We start from the raw sequence: 18,076 nt of genomic DNA, 5'->3' as shown, positions 1-18,076 counted from the left end.
AGTCACTGTTGGAAATGGTTCCAATAAGCAAAAGATGCTGGAAAATGGAAGAATCTGCAGGACATGGATGATTTTTGAACAACCGTTACAAGGGAAAAAAAACAAGGTTAACACACACAACCAAGAGTTCCCAAACTTTCAAGGGGGATTATTTTAATAGTTGTTGTTTTTGTTTGTTTTGTTACCTTGTGGAACATCTTTTGTGTAAAATATCTTACTCAGGACAGTACTAAAAAAAAAAAAAATAATGCAATACTCTCTTATTTTGTTATGCATGCAATATATATAACACATATATTGGACTAAATATATATATATATATATATATGCAGATATGTTTGTTTACATACACACACACACACACACACACACACACACACACACACACGCCCACGCTGTACAGATTGCATATGTATGCACAAATAGCCAAGAGCAATGACTCAACATGCCTCAGCAGGTTTATAATTAGAGTGTCATTCTGGCCCCGGTGGTTCGCATGGACCAGGACAAGCATCAGTGCCACCCGCTGGAAAACACATAGCATCCAGCGGTCACAAAGCCGTCTAAATAAAACAATGCATTAATTTTGACCAAATTAACAAGAAGAAGAAAAATGAAATGCATAATACTTGTCTGTTCCTCCTCAACACATTCGTTAGTGGTGTTTGCAAAGTCAAGCATTACTGTTACTATAGGGCAGTCATTAAGAAGTAAAATTAGAAGAAACATTTTTTTTAAAACGTAAATATTAAAATCACTGCTCATACCACAGACTTCAGCGACATCTCAAATAATGCGGCTTTTAGAGCAGAGGTGGGCTGTCTCTTTTCTAAGAAATCAGACTTCTGATTATTATTCAAATGCAGCTTGGCTGTTTGAATGAGCACACAGTCAATTACTGTTGAGTGTCAGTCATATATTTGTCAGTGCATTTTGCAGAGTGCATTTGATGTTTCATCCATTTGTAGAAAATAAGAAAGAACAGCCCGGTCCATTAATATGCCTGTTCGCCCTAAACGAGTCGTTAATCAAAGTTTGAGGATGTGCATAAACCAGATGAGTGCTGTAGCAGCCGGTGGAGGCTGGCCCAGCCATAAACATCACACCTGCTCTCTGGGACCCGTCACAAATAGCTCAGCAATGGGCACCTATGATTCTGGAGCATAAAATGTGTCAGGCTTATTTGTAGACCACTTATGATTACTTCAGTGACCTGGCCTTAGGCGGTTGCTTTTATGTTGTTGTCTCAATGTATTCTTAAGTTTACACTCTCTTACTGAAGTATCACGGGAGAGAACATTTGCAATGGCAATATAGTCCCAGCAATTAGCGGAATCCAGTGGGTAAAGGAAGCTTGTAAAATAAATTGGCTTCTGTCAGATCATATTTTGCGCATACTGCTCAAAGAGGAGTTGCTAGATTAAATATGCATGTGTATATAACCTCAAAACTTCATATCACCCTGCAAATGTTTTTCTCTCTTTTATTAAACAAGTAAGAAGACACACACACACACACACACACACATTGGTATTGGTGGTTTATGAGGACTTTCCATAGGCGTAATGGTTTTTATACTTTAAAAACTGTATGTGCTATTGCCTTAAACTAACACTAAACCAATGAACCACAAAAAACAGCACACACACACACACACACACACACACACATTTATTATTAGTCTATGTAAACGACTCAAAAAAGTAAATTAGCAAATTTAACTATCGCCAAATATGTCATGTTTGACAAAAAGAAGTCAAATACTAAAAAACAATATATATTTTTATAGAGAGGGACTGGAAAGAGAGCTCAAAGCACATAGATGATTTTACATATTTTTCATGTGACAAGAATCAAGCAGAGGTACTGCAAGCGATTTTTAGTCCTGGAAATCCATTTATCCTTTTCTGAAACTTCAGCATCTTAATGAAAAGCGCAGATCATGGTTGCTTAGCGTGGATTATATGTGAATCCGGCATTAAAATCATTAATGACATTAAATGCATTAGCTAGCATTTATGAATGATGAGCAATGCATTTGTTACAGTGTATTTTAATCTTTGACAACAGTGGGTAATAAAAATACAAACAAAAAAAAGTATGTTCTAAATTTCTTATACTTATCTTTAAATGAAGAAAATGCAGATGAGATGTCAGTCAGTTAAAAAACGACAACAGGCGTGACTTATTAAAGGAGTTACTGAAATGCATAACTGGCGTTATTCATTAATAAATGTTCATATTTAGTTATACTGCTTCTAGTAATTGATTTGGATGTTAAAATATTTTTCAATCAGCAAAAAAAAATGTACCGTTTGTTTATTTAACCCAACTGTTACGGAGTCTCAGAATGTTTGACCCAAAATAGCAAGACAACCCGGTATTTAGATCACTGGCTTTAGTATTCACCACATATAGTTTCGGCATTTCAGTTAAAAAAAAGACAAAAACCCTAATTGTTTCCATTTAACACACACACATTTTGGATGTCTGTTATACTTTACCTATTTCAGGTCTTTGTTCTAAAGTGAAAAATATGCACCTAATTGGGAAAATGTGCCTCCATAATTCAATTTTTAGCATATTTGACTAATTTTCAAGGCCTTATTGTTCATATTTGTGGATTTTAGTTTCTGGTTTCAGAAAGGTGCTTAACTCTAGTAATTTGGCTTAAAGAAAGTCAGAAAAGGCTTAGGGCTTTTTTTCTATTTTTTTATAAACTGGTTCAGGAGTTTTGTCCTTACTGGAGCATTAATTTAGGATCAGCAATAGTCATTTTCTATCAATGATAAGTTTGAGTTAATTAAATACATTTCCTATTTCAAGAACATTTCCTACACTCAAAAAAACCCAGCATGTTGTCAAACAAATATTTAACCAACTGATGGACAACCCAATTAAAATAACCCAATCATCGGGTTTGTCCATGTGCTTGACCCAAAATAACAGTCTGCCAAACTGAGTTGTCTGAGTTGTCTGTGGAAGATTTTGTTGGTCCTGGAAAAATGGGGATCGGGATGGGGATATTAAAACACCCCAGTGCAGTGCTTTCTGAAGTCACCTTTTCTCAGACAGATTTAGCGATATGTGTACACCACTGAATATGGCTCACGTAGTCTGCCAACACCAAGATCCCTACTTGACTTTTGCAGTGACACTGCTACATTGATACTTGCAGTTTCAAAGGGCTCATCGATGATGGGAAGTAACTTGGCGGTGCCCTGAGAGTAGTCCTTTGAAAAGTAGCTGTAAGCACAAGTTGTTTATCCACACTCGGGATCCTGTACTGCTCTTTACTTTGAAGCTGTAGGGGTGTGCTGTCCATGGTTCTGAAATCCAGCAGAGAAACTCAACTTGATTTTTTATCTTTTATTTATTTATTTTTTACTATATGAATGGTCCCATTTCTGAATGCATAGACTTTCCCATAGATGTAATGAGTTGAGCAGGTGTGACTGCGACTCACTTCCTGAGAGAAATCCTGAGAGAGGGGGAAATGGCAAGAATGGTGTGAAGTGAATCGACAGGCCTGCAGGCAGATGAGAGGTCCTTTGACCAGCTGCAGTCTGCCTACATCTGGATAAGCATTTTGGTGGAGATCACCTGTGAACTAAATATGGTGTTTGGCAGTTGGAGACAGAGCAGATAGTGCTTTATACTAATTAGAAAGAAGAAAAAAATCACCACAGAATGGTGTGAATGGTGTGTGAAGAAAGTGGGGTAGGATGAGGGGGTTGGAGGAATAACAAAGTGTGAATACTCACATATGCTTGAGTTGTATCTCTCGTGCCACATTTTTAACTATATATATATATATATATATATATATATATATATATATATATATATATATATATGCTGCTATATCAGGTGCCTAATCCTGCTTCTGGCGATCGACTGTCCTGCAAAGTTCAGCTCCAACTCTAATAAAAAAACACCCAAGCAACTAATTAAGGTCTTCAGGATTGCTTGAAAATTAAAGGCAGGTGTGTTTGATAAGAGTTGGAGCTGAACTTTGCAAGACAGTCGATCGCCAGGAGCAGGATTAGGCATCCCTGGCTTATATTATAAAGACCTAATGTACAAGAGTTTGTAATTGATGCCTTCAAATTGCAATATTCAAAGTATACTGATAGCATGTTGTATAATACGCACACTGAGAAAGTTGTGGAGTTAAATGATTTTTTTGCTGTTTGCGTAGGTTCAAATCAAGTATAATCTTTCTAGGTGTTAAGAGGCAAACAGAGGAGGTCATTTTATCCAAAATGACTCCTGGCTGAGGCTTTCAGCCTTCAGTAGAAGCCAGTGGTGTGTTTTGATTTTTAACTGCACCGCTGGGTCACCGCTTGCCAAGAACCAGCCGCTCCCACTGCCAATGTCTGGATTCGATCGGCTGTTGAATGCTGGGAAAATGACAGAACTCAAGCGTTCAAAGAAACATAAACACAGACTCCATTGTGTCTCTGAGCACCTCGTAATTCTCACAGCTAACTGTCAGAAAAGAAACAAAAACCTTCATCTATGGTTATTTTATTACACCGATCTATATTTTATTATCTGTGGAATCATTGAAACCTTCCCCAAAAAACAACTAATGGCCCTGAAATCGTTGAATTGCTTTCAGAGTTTTGCGGCTGTCATTCACCAAGCGCAGATCCCGCTAGAAATGAATCATTCGCAGAATTATCCATGACTTTTCTTATAAGAGATATAAGAGCGCGTTTAAAAAAATGAATATGTCGTTCAAATATATTCAGGATTAGGAGACAGGCTGTTGATTTATTATGTAATGAGCTTTTTCTGCACAAAAGCAGTTTATAAAGTCTGCTGAAACATCTCCTCCTCTATCTCCTGACATCCATTAAGATGGATGTTTTAAGCTCATTTTAGAGGCTCAGCCAGAGGAAGGGCTTGAAATGTATTGTGTCATGAAATGTTATTTCAAGGGGCTGCATTATCATCAAGCTATAGTAACAATATTGTCCATATAAAAAGTCATAACAGAACTTGAAAGCAAATGTTTGCAGCCCATCACGTTAGTGGTCTTATAAGCTGTTTATAATCACTGTAGTAATGCAAGATCCATTTTTCCACTACAAGTGTAATCTCACACAATTTATATGTCTCAGCCTCCCATTCTGTGGGGAACGCTGCCCATCTGTCCTGCAGTTTCCTAATAAGAGTCTTAAAAAATAGCCAATAGCGAAAAACATGGGAACTCTGCAGGCCTCGTGATGGAAAGAGCTGTTTATTGACTCTCCAGACAAAAGATTGTTTGTTTCATCGAAGTTAAGCGAGTTGCTTGTTATTTTAAGCTCTGTATGACCAGCAGATGTCCACTACCTAAACTACGGAGCTTATTGCTACAGTCAATTTTGGCTTTGCTCAATCAATCAAGAAAAGCAAAGCAAATAAAGGACAGGAATGGCCAAGCATTGTGACCCATACTCAGTATTTCTGCTCTGTATTTAACTTATCCAATATCTATCTATCCATCTATCTATCTATCTATCTATCTATCTATCTATCTATCTATCTATCTATCTATCTATCTATCTATCTATCTATCTATCTATGTTTATCCATCCACACCATCCATCCATTGGCCCACCAAACCATTCAACCAAACAAACACACACACATCCATCATCCATCCACTCATCAGCCCAATCAACCGAATACCCACACATCCATCAATCCATCCAACCAAACGAACAAACACCAAAACATCAACACTAATCATCCATCCATCCATCCATCCATCCATTAATCCACCAATCCACCCAACCAATCAAAGACCCACCTATCTACCATACACCCATCCACCAATACACCCAACCAAATGAACACCCACACACGCACCAACCATCCCTCCCACATTATACATTTTATTCAAGCTTCACCGGTGCTGGCACTAGATGATTTCAATCCGCCTCAATTTGTTGGATGACTTATGTGCTGAAATGTAATATTCTGGGTTATTTTTTGTGATTTTTTCAAGTAACCTCACATGAGCAGTAGTAATAAAGGTGAGCTAGGATTAGAGAGGAAAGACTGGCACACAGAGACAACACTGATAGAAATGTGTACATCTCAAGAGTTTGTTGCCACAAGAATCTAACAGAGCTTTGCAATTTGGTCTTTGCTTAATGCCAGTTTTGTCAAAGAAATTAAATCTGCAGTGCTTTGAAACATGTCTGTGGATTTCATTAAAACTGCCTCTGTGTGGTCTGCGGACAGAGAGGTTCCCACGGGCTTTTCTGATGTGTGTTTTGACTGTTTGATCCCGGGGATCAGTCGCCTTAATCTCTTAATCATTCATGGGGAAAATCTATCTGTCTTCCTGCACTGACAGCTCCCTCTCTTTTTGCTTTTTTGAACAGCAAAGAGCATTGTTAATAACTTCCTTTATTTTATTAGACAGAGTCGAGCTAAGCCAGCCCAGTACTTAGCAGCTGTCCAGGAGGAGCGTTTTAGTGAAGGAGGAACAACCACAGAAAATGTGAAGATGTTCCTGAAAGCAGGAGATGCAAAGAAACCGCCAGCCAATGTGCTCGTCCCTCCAGAGAACACCATCGTGTTTCCCTCTCCAGTCAAAAGTCTTTCTCGCTGTTAATAGATCTCCATCTGTCTGTATTCTTTTCATTCTGCTCACAATTACACAATTAAACTCCTTCAATCTCTCTTTAGTTCGAAAGAGATGAAAATTAAACGTCTCCAAGCTGAATAAAAGGTTGCACTGGTGTATTTAGAACAGCTTATTGTTTTTTGTTGTTGTGTTTTCTTTTCTTTGTAAATTTAATTAACGTCCGTAATATACCTGTTTATTATATTTATGCATTTTATTAACAATATTTATTTTACATTTGTGATTTATATGATATTACAGCAAATTGCATTTTGTGTAAAAAATACTCACATGCTCATGAAAACAGACAGGAAGATGAATTAAAGGAGAAGCTCTATAAAGGAAACCCTCGAATCAACGTGATACTCATGTCATTTGAGCTGGTTGAATGTGACCAAGACATCTGTGAACCTGGACCATAAAACCGGTCTTAAGCCAAAAAACATTGTATGGGTCAAAATTATCAGAGATATTAAGTAAAGATCATGTTCTACGTATATTTCCTAACTCAAATATCAAAACCTATTTTTTTAATTAAGAATATGCATTGCTAAGAACTTAATTCGGACAACTTTATTTATTTGTTTGTTTGTTTTCACCCTCGGATTCCAGATTTTCTGCCAAATATTACCATATCCTAACAAACGATGCATCAGTGGAAAGCTTTTATTCGTCCTTCTGATGTTACTTATAGTTAATTTCACAGCAATTACGGTACTGAACAGTTTTCAACAGAGGCTGCCATTAACCTAATGTCACCAAGTCACCAAAAAAATCATTTGTTTATTACAATGTTTATCATTTCGAGGTTACAATATGGCTGACAAGTTGAGATTGAGCTATAAAATATTGGCAGATTCCTAAGCTTATGCCATAAAAAGTCATTTTATACGTTCTCCACTGAGATTTATATTCTCATTCATATGCTGTACAATTATACATGTACAGTGTATAATTTTGAGCAAATCCATGTGTTCATTGTTCTTCTGCGGCAGGGAGGGTATGTGATGTTATGGTTTTGTGAATTCCTGCAGAGGCTCGCTGAGCTTTTTTTTTTTCCTTCTTCTAAGCTGTTCATCATCCGTTTGACGTGTTCTGTGATTGCTCTATACTGTAGTTAGGAGAACGCCTCTCGAGTGCCCTGCACTCCATAAAGCTCTGTGAAGTGTGCGCTCCCAGCATGCAATGCAATCAAGCAAAACCACTCTTTTAATTCCAGACGCTCAATAATCCTACAGGCCTTGAAAGAAAACCTGCTAAAGGGAAACTTCAGGAGCAATTTCTCCCTCATTTCATCACGCATGCTAATTTTGTTTTCCCAAACAGAATTTATTTGCTGAATAAACAAGAAAAGCTGTTTGTTAAGATGCGAAAGGCAACAGACGCGGTTGTTCCGTAATCTCTGTTTGCTTATTGATGTTAACCTCTCTTGAAAATGACTTTTCTTATTCTTCACTTTTCATCTACATCTCCGCTTTCTCCATCTTCTAAGACACTGATTTCAATAGCTTTGATCTTGCGATTCAAGTATGTTTCCTAACACAAACCTAAACTAGCTGGCCTCCCGTCTGAGATGGAGGTGGATTTGTTTGGTAATTGGGTTTACCGCTCTAGGTCTTTCTTTATTAGCATGTAATTGTGTTTGAGGTCCTCGAGTCACAGGCAGACAGCAGTGTTTTATTGCTCAGACCTTGAATAAATCATACCGCAGACATGAAGTTCTTTTTGTTCTTTTATTGCGCCAACTTTACAGTGATGTAATAAACACATTTAGAAACACATTACGGTATTTTTTTTTTTTTTTTGTATAATTTTTTTAAAAAACTTAAAAAACAAAATTTAAAAAACAGCATTTCTTCTTCTGCAAGGGCATATTAAATTAATCAAACGTGACAGTACAGACATTTGTCATTTTGCCAAAGTTTCTTTTCATGTAACAAATACTTAAAAATTGTATAGGAAAAATGTAAGAAAAAAAAAAAAATATATATATATATATATATATATATATATATATATATATATATATATATATATATATATATATATATATAAAATAAATAAATCACATTTTAAAATATATTCAAATAGAAAATGTAATAATGGTTCACAAAAATTATGTTAAAAAAAGATTACAAATAAAATCAATTAAAATAAATTAATAAAATAAAGGTAAGGTTTTCTTTATCCACACAAACCATGTCATTCCACCATAAGGAAATAAACCCAGAACTGAGCTGGCTTAAATGCAGTAAATGCAATTGCAGGGCAGGCATTTTGAAGATCAGAGAGCTCAGAAAAAAAAATGGTTCTGAATAAAATTACCTGGTTTCTTAGTAACACACGGCAGATACATACAGTCTCTTTCTCTGGACAAAACAGCAGTCTTGGACAGAACATTTTCACTGTGTAGGATTTATTATCTGCTTATCTGTTAACCTGTAACAAAAATCTTAAAATGTTATTTATTTGTATACCCTGCTCTTGTAAGATTTTTTAACAAAGTCCAAAATCCATACTCCATAGTCTCTGTGCTACTTCTCAGTGCTTAAGAGCAGACTATGATTACTCTTCCATATATATGAATAAATAAATAAATAGTTTTAGCATAGCTGACTGTATAGAAACTGTGTGCTTCACGAGGAGCCTCGTGTCACATGAAGAGTTAGAAAAGAGAAACGAACAAAAAAAATAAAAATAAAATTCACAACCAAGAATCAGTACGCTTGTTTCACCACAAATAAAATATATGGAAAGTAGCTTGTTAGCTTTGAGTGGTGTGATTGTTTAATAAGTGTGACTGTTAGCTAGAGAGCATGCAGTGCAATGCACTCTTCACACTCTTCATCGTGCTTTTATAAATAAGAAATGCATGTGAAGAGCTTCCACTTTTGGATTCAAAACACTAGTCGCACTTTACTTCAAATGTCCAGCTTTCACAGCTAACTAACTGATAAATGCAACACTTTCCTCGATAAACCCTTCATTTGCTTCTTATTTATAGTAAGGTAGTTGTTAAATGTAGGAACGTGATTGGATTAAGATATCTAAAACATGGTAAGCTAAGAATAAGACACTAAAATGTGCTTCGTAAGTGCTAATAAGCTAATTAAGCCAATAACCTAGTAGCATGCATGTTAATAAGCAGCTTAGCGTTAAGAATCATTCCCTAAATTAAACTGTTCACCTCTGTTTTTTTCAAATGCATTTACAATATAAACATAGTCTCTTACACTTATTTCAGTTACAATCCAGCGATGACTTTTGCTTACAAAGTGCGTGTCCTGTGTCTTGATTCCCACTCGAAACTGAACCAACTGACCAAACGAGATGTGACTCGCTCCGATCACTAATTAAACCAGGCATCACTAATCATGAGATCTCTCTAAACGCGAGTCAGGTTCACTTCAGCTCCGTTGTTGAATGGGAAGCGTTACATGTGTATCGCTGAATGGCTGGAATTGAATGTCTAACGTTTTGGGGTCCAGATGGCGTCTCTGCGGAGCGCTGAGCTGTTTGGGAAGTGAGAGCTGGCTAACAGACGAGAGCGAGTCTCAACGTATACTGACACATCACACTGAATGTCACGGCATTCATTAAGCACAGACGAATAATGGTTTCTGTTCTGGTCATTAAATGTTAAAAATCAAGGTGACATTGAATGGTCTGTCAAAGTGTGCATATAACTGAACAACACTTGTTTGCGTTTTGAAATATTAGTTTTTCTGTTTAGTTCTTTGCTTACGGTCGCTTTGTTCGGTCTTTGCCAGAGCATTCTGCATATCTGTAAATCAGAATATCACAAAGATTTTAAATTTAAATAGATAGATAGATATACCAAAAAAAAAAATTCTGCAAGTTTATTTTCATGTAACAAATACTTAAAAATGTATAGGAAAAATGTAAGTAAAAAAAAAAAAAAAAAAAAAAATATATATATATATATATATATATATATATATATATATATATATATATATATATATATATATATATATATATATATATATATTCAAATAGAAAATGTAATAATGGTTCACAATAATTATGTGAAAAAAGATTACAAATAAAATAATAAAATAAAGATTTAAAATTAAATAGAAAATTAAAAATCTTAACAAAAATTAAATTTAAATAGATAGATAGATATACCCAAAAACATTCTGCAAATTTATTTTCATGTAACAAATACTTAAAAATGTATAGGAAAAATGTAAGTAAAAAAAAAAAAAAAAAAAAATATATATATATATATATATATATATATATATATATATATATATATATATATATATATATATATATATATATATATAAATAGAAAATGGTTTAATAATGGTTCACAATAATTATGTGATAGATAGATAGATAGATAGATAGATAGATAGATAGATAGATAGATAGATAGATAGATAGATAGATAGATATGCAAAAAACAGGCATGAAACCCATGAAAGTAGTATTTATAAGCTAGTTAAACAATAAAAAGTTATAAATTACCGTAAAGAACTCACTATTTGTACATGGACTATGTACTTGGCTTTAAAAATGCAGAGAATACAATCTGTAAATAGATTAACTACAATATCATAGTTTGCAAGTTATTTATAAGCGCATAAGATGTTTGTTAGAGATTTGCGAGGTGACGGAACTGTGTTTTTTTGCTTCTAGTCGTCGGCGTGTTTGGTCGCCAGGTGGATTCTGGATCAGAAATGGATGACGACACTCAGCTCAAGTTCTACACGGAGCACAGGGGTCGTCGCCGCAGCAAAGGTAACCCAACATTCTCTTACCAAATATAAAGACGTCCAATCACTGGAAACTACTGTCTAGTGTTATAATGCAAAAAATAAAAGAGTGAAAAATGTAATGAATAAAATATGTTTTTGAAAATTACCATTAACCATTGATTTTATAAGGGTTTGATCTGTGAAAAAAAAAAAGGTATTGGGAACCCCTGCCATGAAGAAGTGTGGATCACTCTAGCCAATATATACTTTCTCATTCGTCTTTCTTGAGTCAATAAATGCAGAATGCGCCGTACCGTCTTTTACTCTCATCTTTTAAAGAGCTTAAGGCACCTTCCATGAATAGAGCACACAAAATAGAGCCTGAAAATCTTAAAAAGAATGAGTTTTTTTTTTTTTTTTTCAGCAATAGTCAGCCAAAATGTGTTTGTGTGAAGTACGTGTGATTGTTCTGCACACTGCAGTCAAATATAGCACATAACAACCAGACTACACTGTGCAAAGAAAACAAGCTGGATTTAAACTGCAAGCAGCGTTGAAAAGGGTCCTCACACTTGGACTCATCGCCACCCCATGGCTTTAGGAGGACAGCGGACGGTGCATTTAAAGTGGTAAATATAGAGGGAATATAAATAGTCATTTATATGTGCTAAACCTCCTGCTGACAGGTGGTGGCGCTATGACTATAATTGGATGTTGGCATGCTGTTTTCAGGCCAGCACTTTTGATCAAACATATGAAGTGTGGCGCTGATTCAACGTGGTATGTTTGAGTTAGTGTAAAGCATGATGTAGCCTGTTGCCAACAGGTGGCTGAATATATGCCTTTAACTGTGTGCAGGCCAGGACTCTTATTGAACATGTGATGTTTGGGGCAGATCGGACTTTGTATGGCTGAGCTACAACACCTTCTATTGTCTTTGTCAGGCCACCAAAAATGCACCCTTTAATGGAAACTCAAGATCGTCACGATCTAACATTGCAAAGGTCTTTAGATGAGACCGACCAAAAATAATGTTGATGAAATCTACTCATTAGGGTTTATTAGGCTCCCGATGCCAGCAGGTGTCTCCGTGGCTATAACCGAATATGGTCACAGGCACGCGTTCAGGACAGGAGCCTTATCAAACATTTCAGATTTTGCGCAGATCGGATATTGTATGCCTTAATTATAACAACTTTTTCAATGAGAACCCAAGATCTATGCCTGAAAATGGTTCAGAGAAAATAAAAAGTTTTGAGAAAGTTCTACTTACTTTTGGGTTTCGGGCTTTGTACCAAGGGACTTTTTTGTGGGTATCAGTGTGTAACAACTATCTACAAAATTTCGTACATCTATGTGAAACATAGCTCGAGGGCGACTTCATTGAAATTTTATAGGTGGCTTTATCAAACTGTTTAGCCACACCCACTTCTGAAACTCATATCAGATTAAATTTTCACCACCTTTGGCATGTGTGCAAAGAAATGTGTGTTTTCAAGCATGTTTAGGCCCGTAAAAATTAATTTATTTTGGAAGAGGAGGAAAAGAAAAATGTCTATATGTCTTTTTTTTTTGGAAAGAGACAAACCAGGGTTAATATCATTAATAGAAAAGAAAAGAAAAGAAAAGAAAAGAAAAGAAAAAAGGATAGATAAGAAAAGAAAAGAAAAGAAAAGATAAGAAAAGAAAAGAAAAAATATAGTTACTTAATGTCAGTATTAGTTTAAATACATTTTACATGTGTTTATTTTTACAAGGCAACATATAGAAATTATATTTAGAAAAATAGAACTTCAAAATGAAAGTGAAAAAAATCCAAAAATAAAATCTAATTCCAAATATTAACACAAACCGTGGTGTATTGAAGTCTTTATATGTCTACTATCGACCGCTTAAACCCACTTTCAGCAGATCACATAACATAAGGAAAATATCAAATGAGGCCAAACTGGAAATGGATTTTCCCGAACAAAGACCTCTCTATGCAAAGCAGCTCACCGTGTTTGCAAAAGTGGAGGAGGAAAAATCTGTCACTTCCTGTTGTTATTTTATCAGGGTTGAGAGACAAACAACTCCTGGTAGAGATGATTAGCTCAGCGTGTAGCATCAGAGTCCTGCAGTCACACTCATCTATCACCAGCTTTCAGAATGGCCCGCTGAGAATTTATGACGGTGCACAATGCGATGCCTCACAAGAGACGAACATCACCGCTCACACTGGCATTACTCTCGGGCTCTTTAATCGCACAGTGATGAATTTAATACCAAAAGCTGCCCTATAAACTGTCATTGTTCCAAAGCTGCAAACCTGCGGTAGCTAGCTTCTTTTGCACGCTTTCTTAAATGCTGTTCTTAAAAAGTAGGCAGCATTTTTGAAGGTCATTAACATTTTCACTCACCCTGGGCTCAAAACGTGCCTCTACCTAGAGTTTTGCAAAACTCCAAAGAACGTGCCTATTCATACTACTGCATTTAGTTATTGTCACCCTATACCTTAACTTAACAACTACCATGTAATTATTAATAAGCTGCAAATTGGCAGTTTATTGAAGCAAGCATCATAGTTAAGTTACTAGCCTGACCGATAATCCATACACATGTTCATAATTTAAGATTAAAAGTCAGGTTCTAGGATAAAAGAGTAACTTTGTAACATCAGAATATGGAAGCATATTTATATTGCCTGTTTGTTTTGTAAAGCTCTTAAAAGCATGGGGTGGACTTGTTTTGTAATTTTTTCTTTTAAGTAAAAGGATTGGGACTTATATTACCAACCTATCATAAAAATATGTACCATACAATATGTGTCATTTTAACTAAGATTTAACCCTTTGAATACGTTCTGTTCAGTTTGACCCATTTTGGTTTTCAAGATGTCAGAAATACCAATCTATGATTTTATTCTTGATACTTTTTCTCCAAAAAAAAATTAATATTATTTAATCTTTTTCTTCAGAAATGTGGTAACTTTTTCTCATTTAGGGTCGTGAACATGTCTAAATATGTTGTGTTGACATAAAAAAAAAACTGAGGTTCCTATGCAGTTTTGTTTAGGTGTTATACAAAAATTACCCAAAAATATCTCTGTCAATATTAAACCTATCACAAAAACACCAAATATTGAATCTTGAGACCTTTCCAACGATATGTCAAGATTATAAAAAAATATTCTAAAAGACCCACCACTAAGGGGGAGGAGCCAACTCAAAGATTCTAAAGTACCATTTTTATGTTAATGCAATGTCCAATTTTAAAGTGGTTTATACAGATTGAATTTTAAAGTTTTAAGTTTAAAATGATACACAATTTATGACATTTACTAAAACATCTCATAGGGAAAAAAATTTAAATATATATATATATAATATATTAATTATCTAACATCTTCGTATTCTGTGATCTAAGAAAACCCATAGATAGGAAGCTGGAAATTTGTGACACTAATGATTTTCAAATACCCCAGCATTTTAATATTGTTATTGAAGAAATTCTACAAGTAACTGTGTGAAAATTACTCTTTGTTAATCGAAACACTTTAAATTCGTATGAAAAAGAATAAAAGGTGTCAAAGTTTTACTGCCTATTGTATCTTTTAGAAACTGCAGTGATATGTACTTATTGGTACATATTTTGTGTCTCGCTAAAAACTGCACCGAGATACCTTTATTCCATGAGACCAGGTAGGTTATTTGAGATGGTAGGTACTGTGACTGATATAGATATTGTAACTGCAGGCGGTAACCATCTTTCTCCTTTGATGACTGTTCAAATGTTGCCCTGAATGCTGTAAGAAAAACAATTTTTTATTTCCGAAGGCATATTTATATTGCCTGTTTGTTTTCTAAGGCTCTTAAAAGCATGAGATGGACTTGTTTTGTACTTTTCCCTTTTAGTGAAAGGCTCGGGACTGTGATATTACAGCCCTCCTCCCAAGACTAGCATCACCGCTGTTATTGCTTAGTTCTTCCACCCACTTCAGCTGCACCTTTTCCCAAACCTTTTGTGCTGCGGATGCGAATGAGACCTTAAATCATACAGCTTGCGAGAGCTTTGTTGTTTATTTTTCTGAATGATCAAGCTTGCGATTTTTACCAGGAAGATGATAAAACCCATAGACCTGCTTTAAACCCAAGTCATCTCTACACTCCCAAATATATCACAGAGATTTTGGGCAGACAAAAACACAAAAAAAAGTGGCGGTGGATTTTGCACGGGCAAGCACTGCTGGCTATTTTTACTGTTATCTTTTTCCGCAAAACTCAAAGTTAAAAGGTATAATAAGCAGAAATTGCCTAGGAAATTTATTTAACTGAGTTTCGGTCCTTTTCATTGTGGTGGTGTCGGTCTAAATCGATCTGTATCAAAAGCTTCGGTAGTAGAACCGCTGAAAACTTGTTCACTATCAAACCAGGAGCTCTGAGCAGAAGGGACAGAACAGGGTTCATTATTGATTCCTCAAGGCCACTGTTTGCTCTTCTGAGCCACTATAGCCATGAATTATCCCTCATACTCCATCTGTGCTGATAGCTGAGCTATTTTCAAGAGGATGTCGTGGGTGTGCATTCAAGGACATGCAAAAATATATATATATGTCATGCTCAGAGTTCTACGGTTTCTATGGTTCTCTTGCGTATGTTTGTTTTCTCGTCGAGCGGCGATTTTCGGTTTGAAAATGGCCATTGATAAACAACCCAGACTGAAGTCATCCTGTGAGTTATCGCATTGCAGACAGACACAGAAAGCCAGCAGAAATATACGGAAGGGCGAGCTGCATTTTATGTGTTTTTGCGTCTAAACGGTATTTGGCATGTTTTACGTGTATGCACGAGCATTATCAATGCGCAGCCAGTAGTGTTGCTGAGCATTGTGTGGAAGATGCTCTCTAGCATGAAGGACACGCAAGTGTGAAGCTCTGCTAAGCTTTGTCAAGGACTTGCTCGTTCACTTTGGAAAGCCAAGAGAGAGAGAGAGAGCGAGTGAGCGTGTGTTCGGCGTGTTTATATGCTATTGGGTTCGGACACATGCTAATGTGCTCTTAAGTCTTTGACAGTGATTGAGGACAGTTTTACATTTAAAGATGTGTCACCGTAACCCATTATTTCCGTAACTGTTAAACAACTAAACACATTATTAGAATACTTTTTATGCATTAGTCATACGTGTGAATCATTGTTGAGTTACTTAACATAATTTGTCAATATGACGGGATTTCTTACTTAAGCACATTGAAATTACACATTTATTATCATGACATTTAAATGAATTCTACGCAAACTAAAAGTGGACTCATTCTGGTCAATTAAAGTGCCTGTGTTATGGGTTATGAAAGGTTCAAGATGTGGTTTCGGTAGTTCCAAAAAACAGGTTGACATGCATGCAAGGTTTGATTTCACTTAAAGCAGTGTTTGTGAGCTTTTACCGCTCCAGAGCTGGCACCTAGCCATCATTCAGACCAACAAGTGTGCTGGCAATGTGCTCAGGATTCATTTTGAGGTCAACATGAAATGGCTTGGGACTCGTTTCAAAAACTCCTTTCAATGATTCAGAGTCGACTCTTTCTTATAAAAGACAATTACTTTATACACGGTGCACTTTCATATTTAAAACTTTGCAGGATGTTTTCGTTCACTTAGAGCTGTGTTACACGCTGCATGAAATGTCTATAATATCTTCAAAATCTATAATAGGGGCACTTTAAATGGTGATTCTTACAGTAGCACCCCTAATAGACCTAACATAAAAATTCCTTAAATTATTTTACTGTTGATTTGGAATTTATGTATTTGAAAATTGGCTACATTTGTAATTTCTAGTTGTATCATTTAATTTCTATGTGAATGTTTTGTAATAAATCATACATTGTAATTGGAAGACAATATTGATAAACCATTTCAAATGAATCCTGTTAAATGCCTTTGCACTACATCACTTTATTCACAAGTCAATATCCGTGTGTTTTGGGCCAATAACAAAGTTACTATTGGGATTAATTTAGGGTTCTTATTGGGAACTCTATTTTTTATTTTTAATCCTAGAACAGTTCTCACATATGCATTATTTTGCCAATGTACAAAGGTCACCATACTAAGACACAATGTTTTGTATGCTGTGGTGCCTATAAATATACAGTGTGCATTTGCTTCAGTGACTGAATATTTGCTTCAGTGAGTTTCTATGAGTTACAGGACATTTGAAATAAATGACTAAATAAATAAACAAACAGTGATGTTTAGTTCCTGAATGATTCAATGTTTTTGAATGAATCAATTGATCGAATAATACAATAAAAACAGTATTTTTTGAGGTAACTTTTTATATAAAAGTATATATAATATAAACATTAAAGACATGCTTATATATCAATAAAACAATGTGCTACACATTCAAATATGCTTCCATTTGTTAATTGTTGTATTACTAACATGAACTAAAGCACTTATTAATCTGGCCTATCATTAGCTTCAATGTAACTGATACAGTACCATCCATGGACTTGACCTAACATGAACTAGCAGTGTTAATACTAATTTACGAGATCTATACTGCTCATATCTTGTTTCAATTCAGAATCTCTTCCGGTTAGTGATTTTGTCTATTTTTTGGTTGATTTCGCTTTTATTTGTTTACCTGTGTCCACTTCCACCTGTTTCTAATCCACTTGCTCAGCTCCCATCGACAGTTTTTTGAAGTTTTTGGAGATTGTAGATGGAGCTAACAA

The 18,076-nt window shown here is 35.5% G+C and overlaps 1 protein-coding gene across 1 annotated transcript in view; it reads left to right on the top strand.

Annotated features, from left to right (window-relative positions):
- LOC122346138 (astrotactin-2-like) overlaps nt 1-18,076 on the top strand; it is a 345,769-nt gene that overhangs the window by 162,938 nt on the left and 164,755 nt on the right. The window contains 1 exon segment of the mRNA XM_043240825.1: nt 11,300-11,401. Within this exon segment, the coding sequence (XP_043096760.1) occupies nt 11,300-11,401 (102 nt within the window).

Source organism: Puntigrus tetrazona, chromosome 5, assembly GCF_018831695.1.
Source record: "Puntigrus tetrazona isolate hp1 chromosome 5, ASM1883169v1, whole genome shotgun sequence".
NCBI classification, from domain to species: domain Eukaryota; kingdom Metazoa; phylum Chordata; class Actinopteri; order Cypriniformes; family Cyprinidae; genus Puntigrus; species Puntigrus tetrazona.
This window is presented reverse-complemented; position numbering and strand designations above follow the sequence as displayed.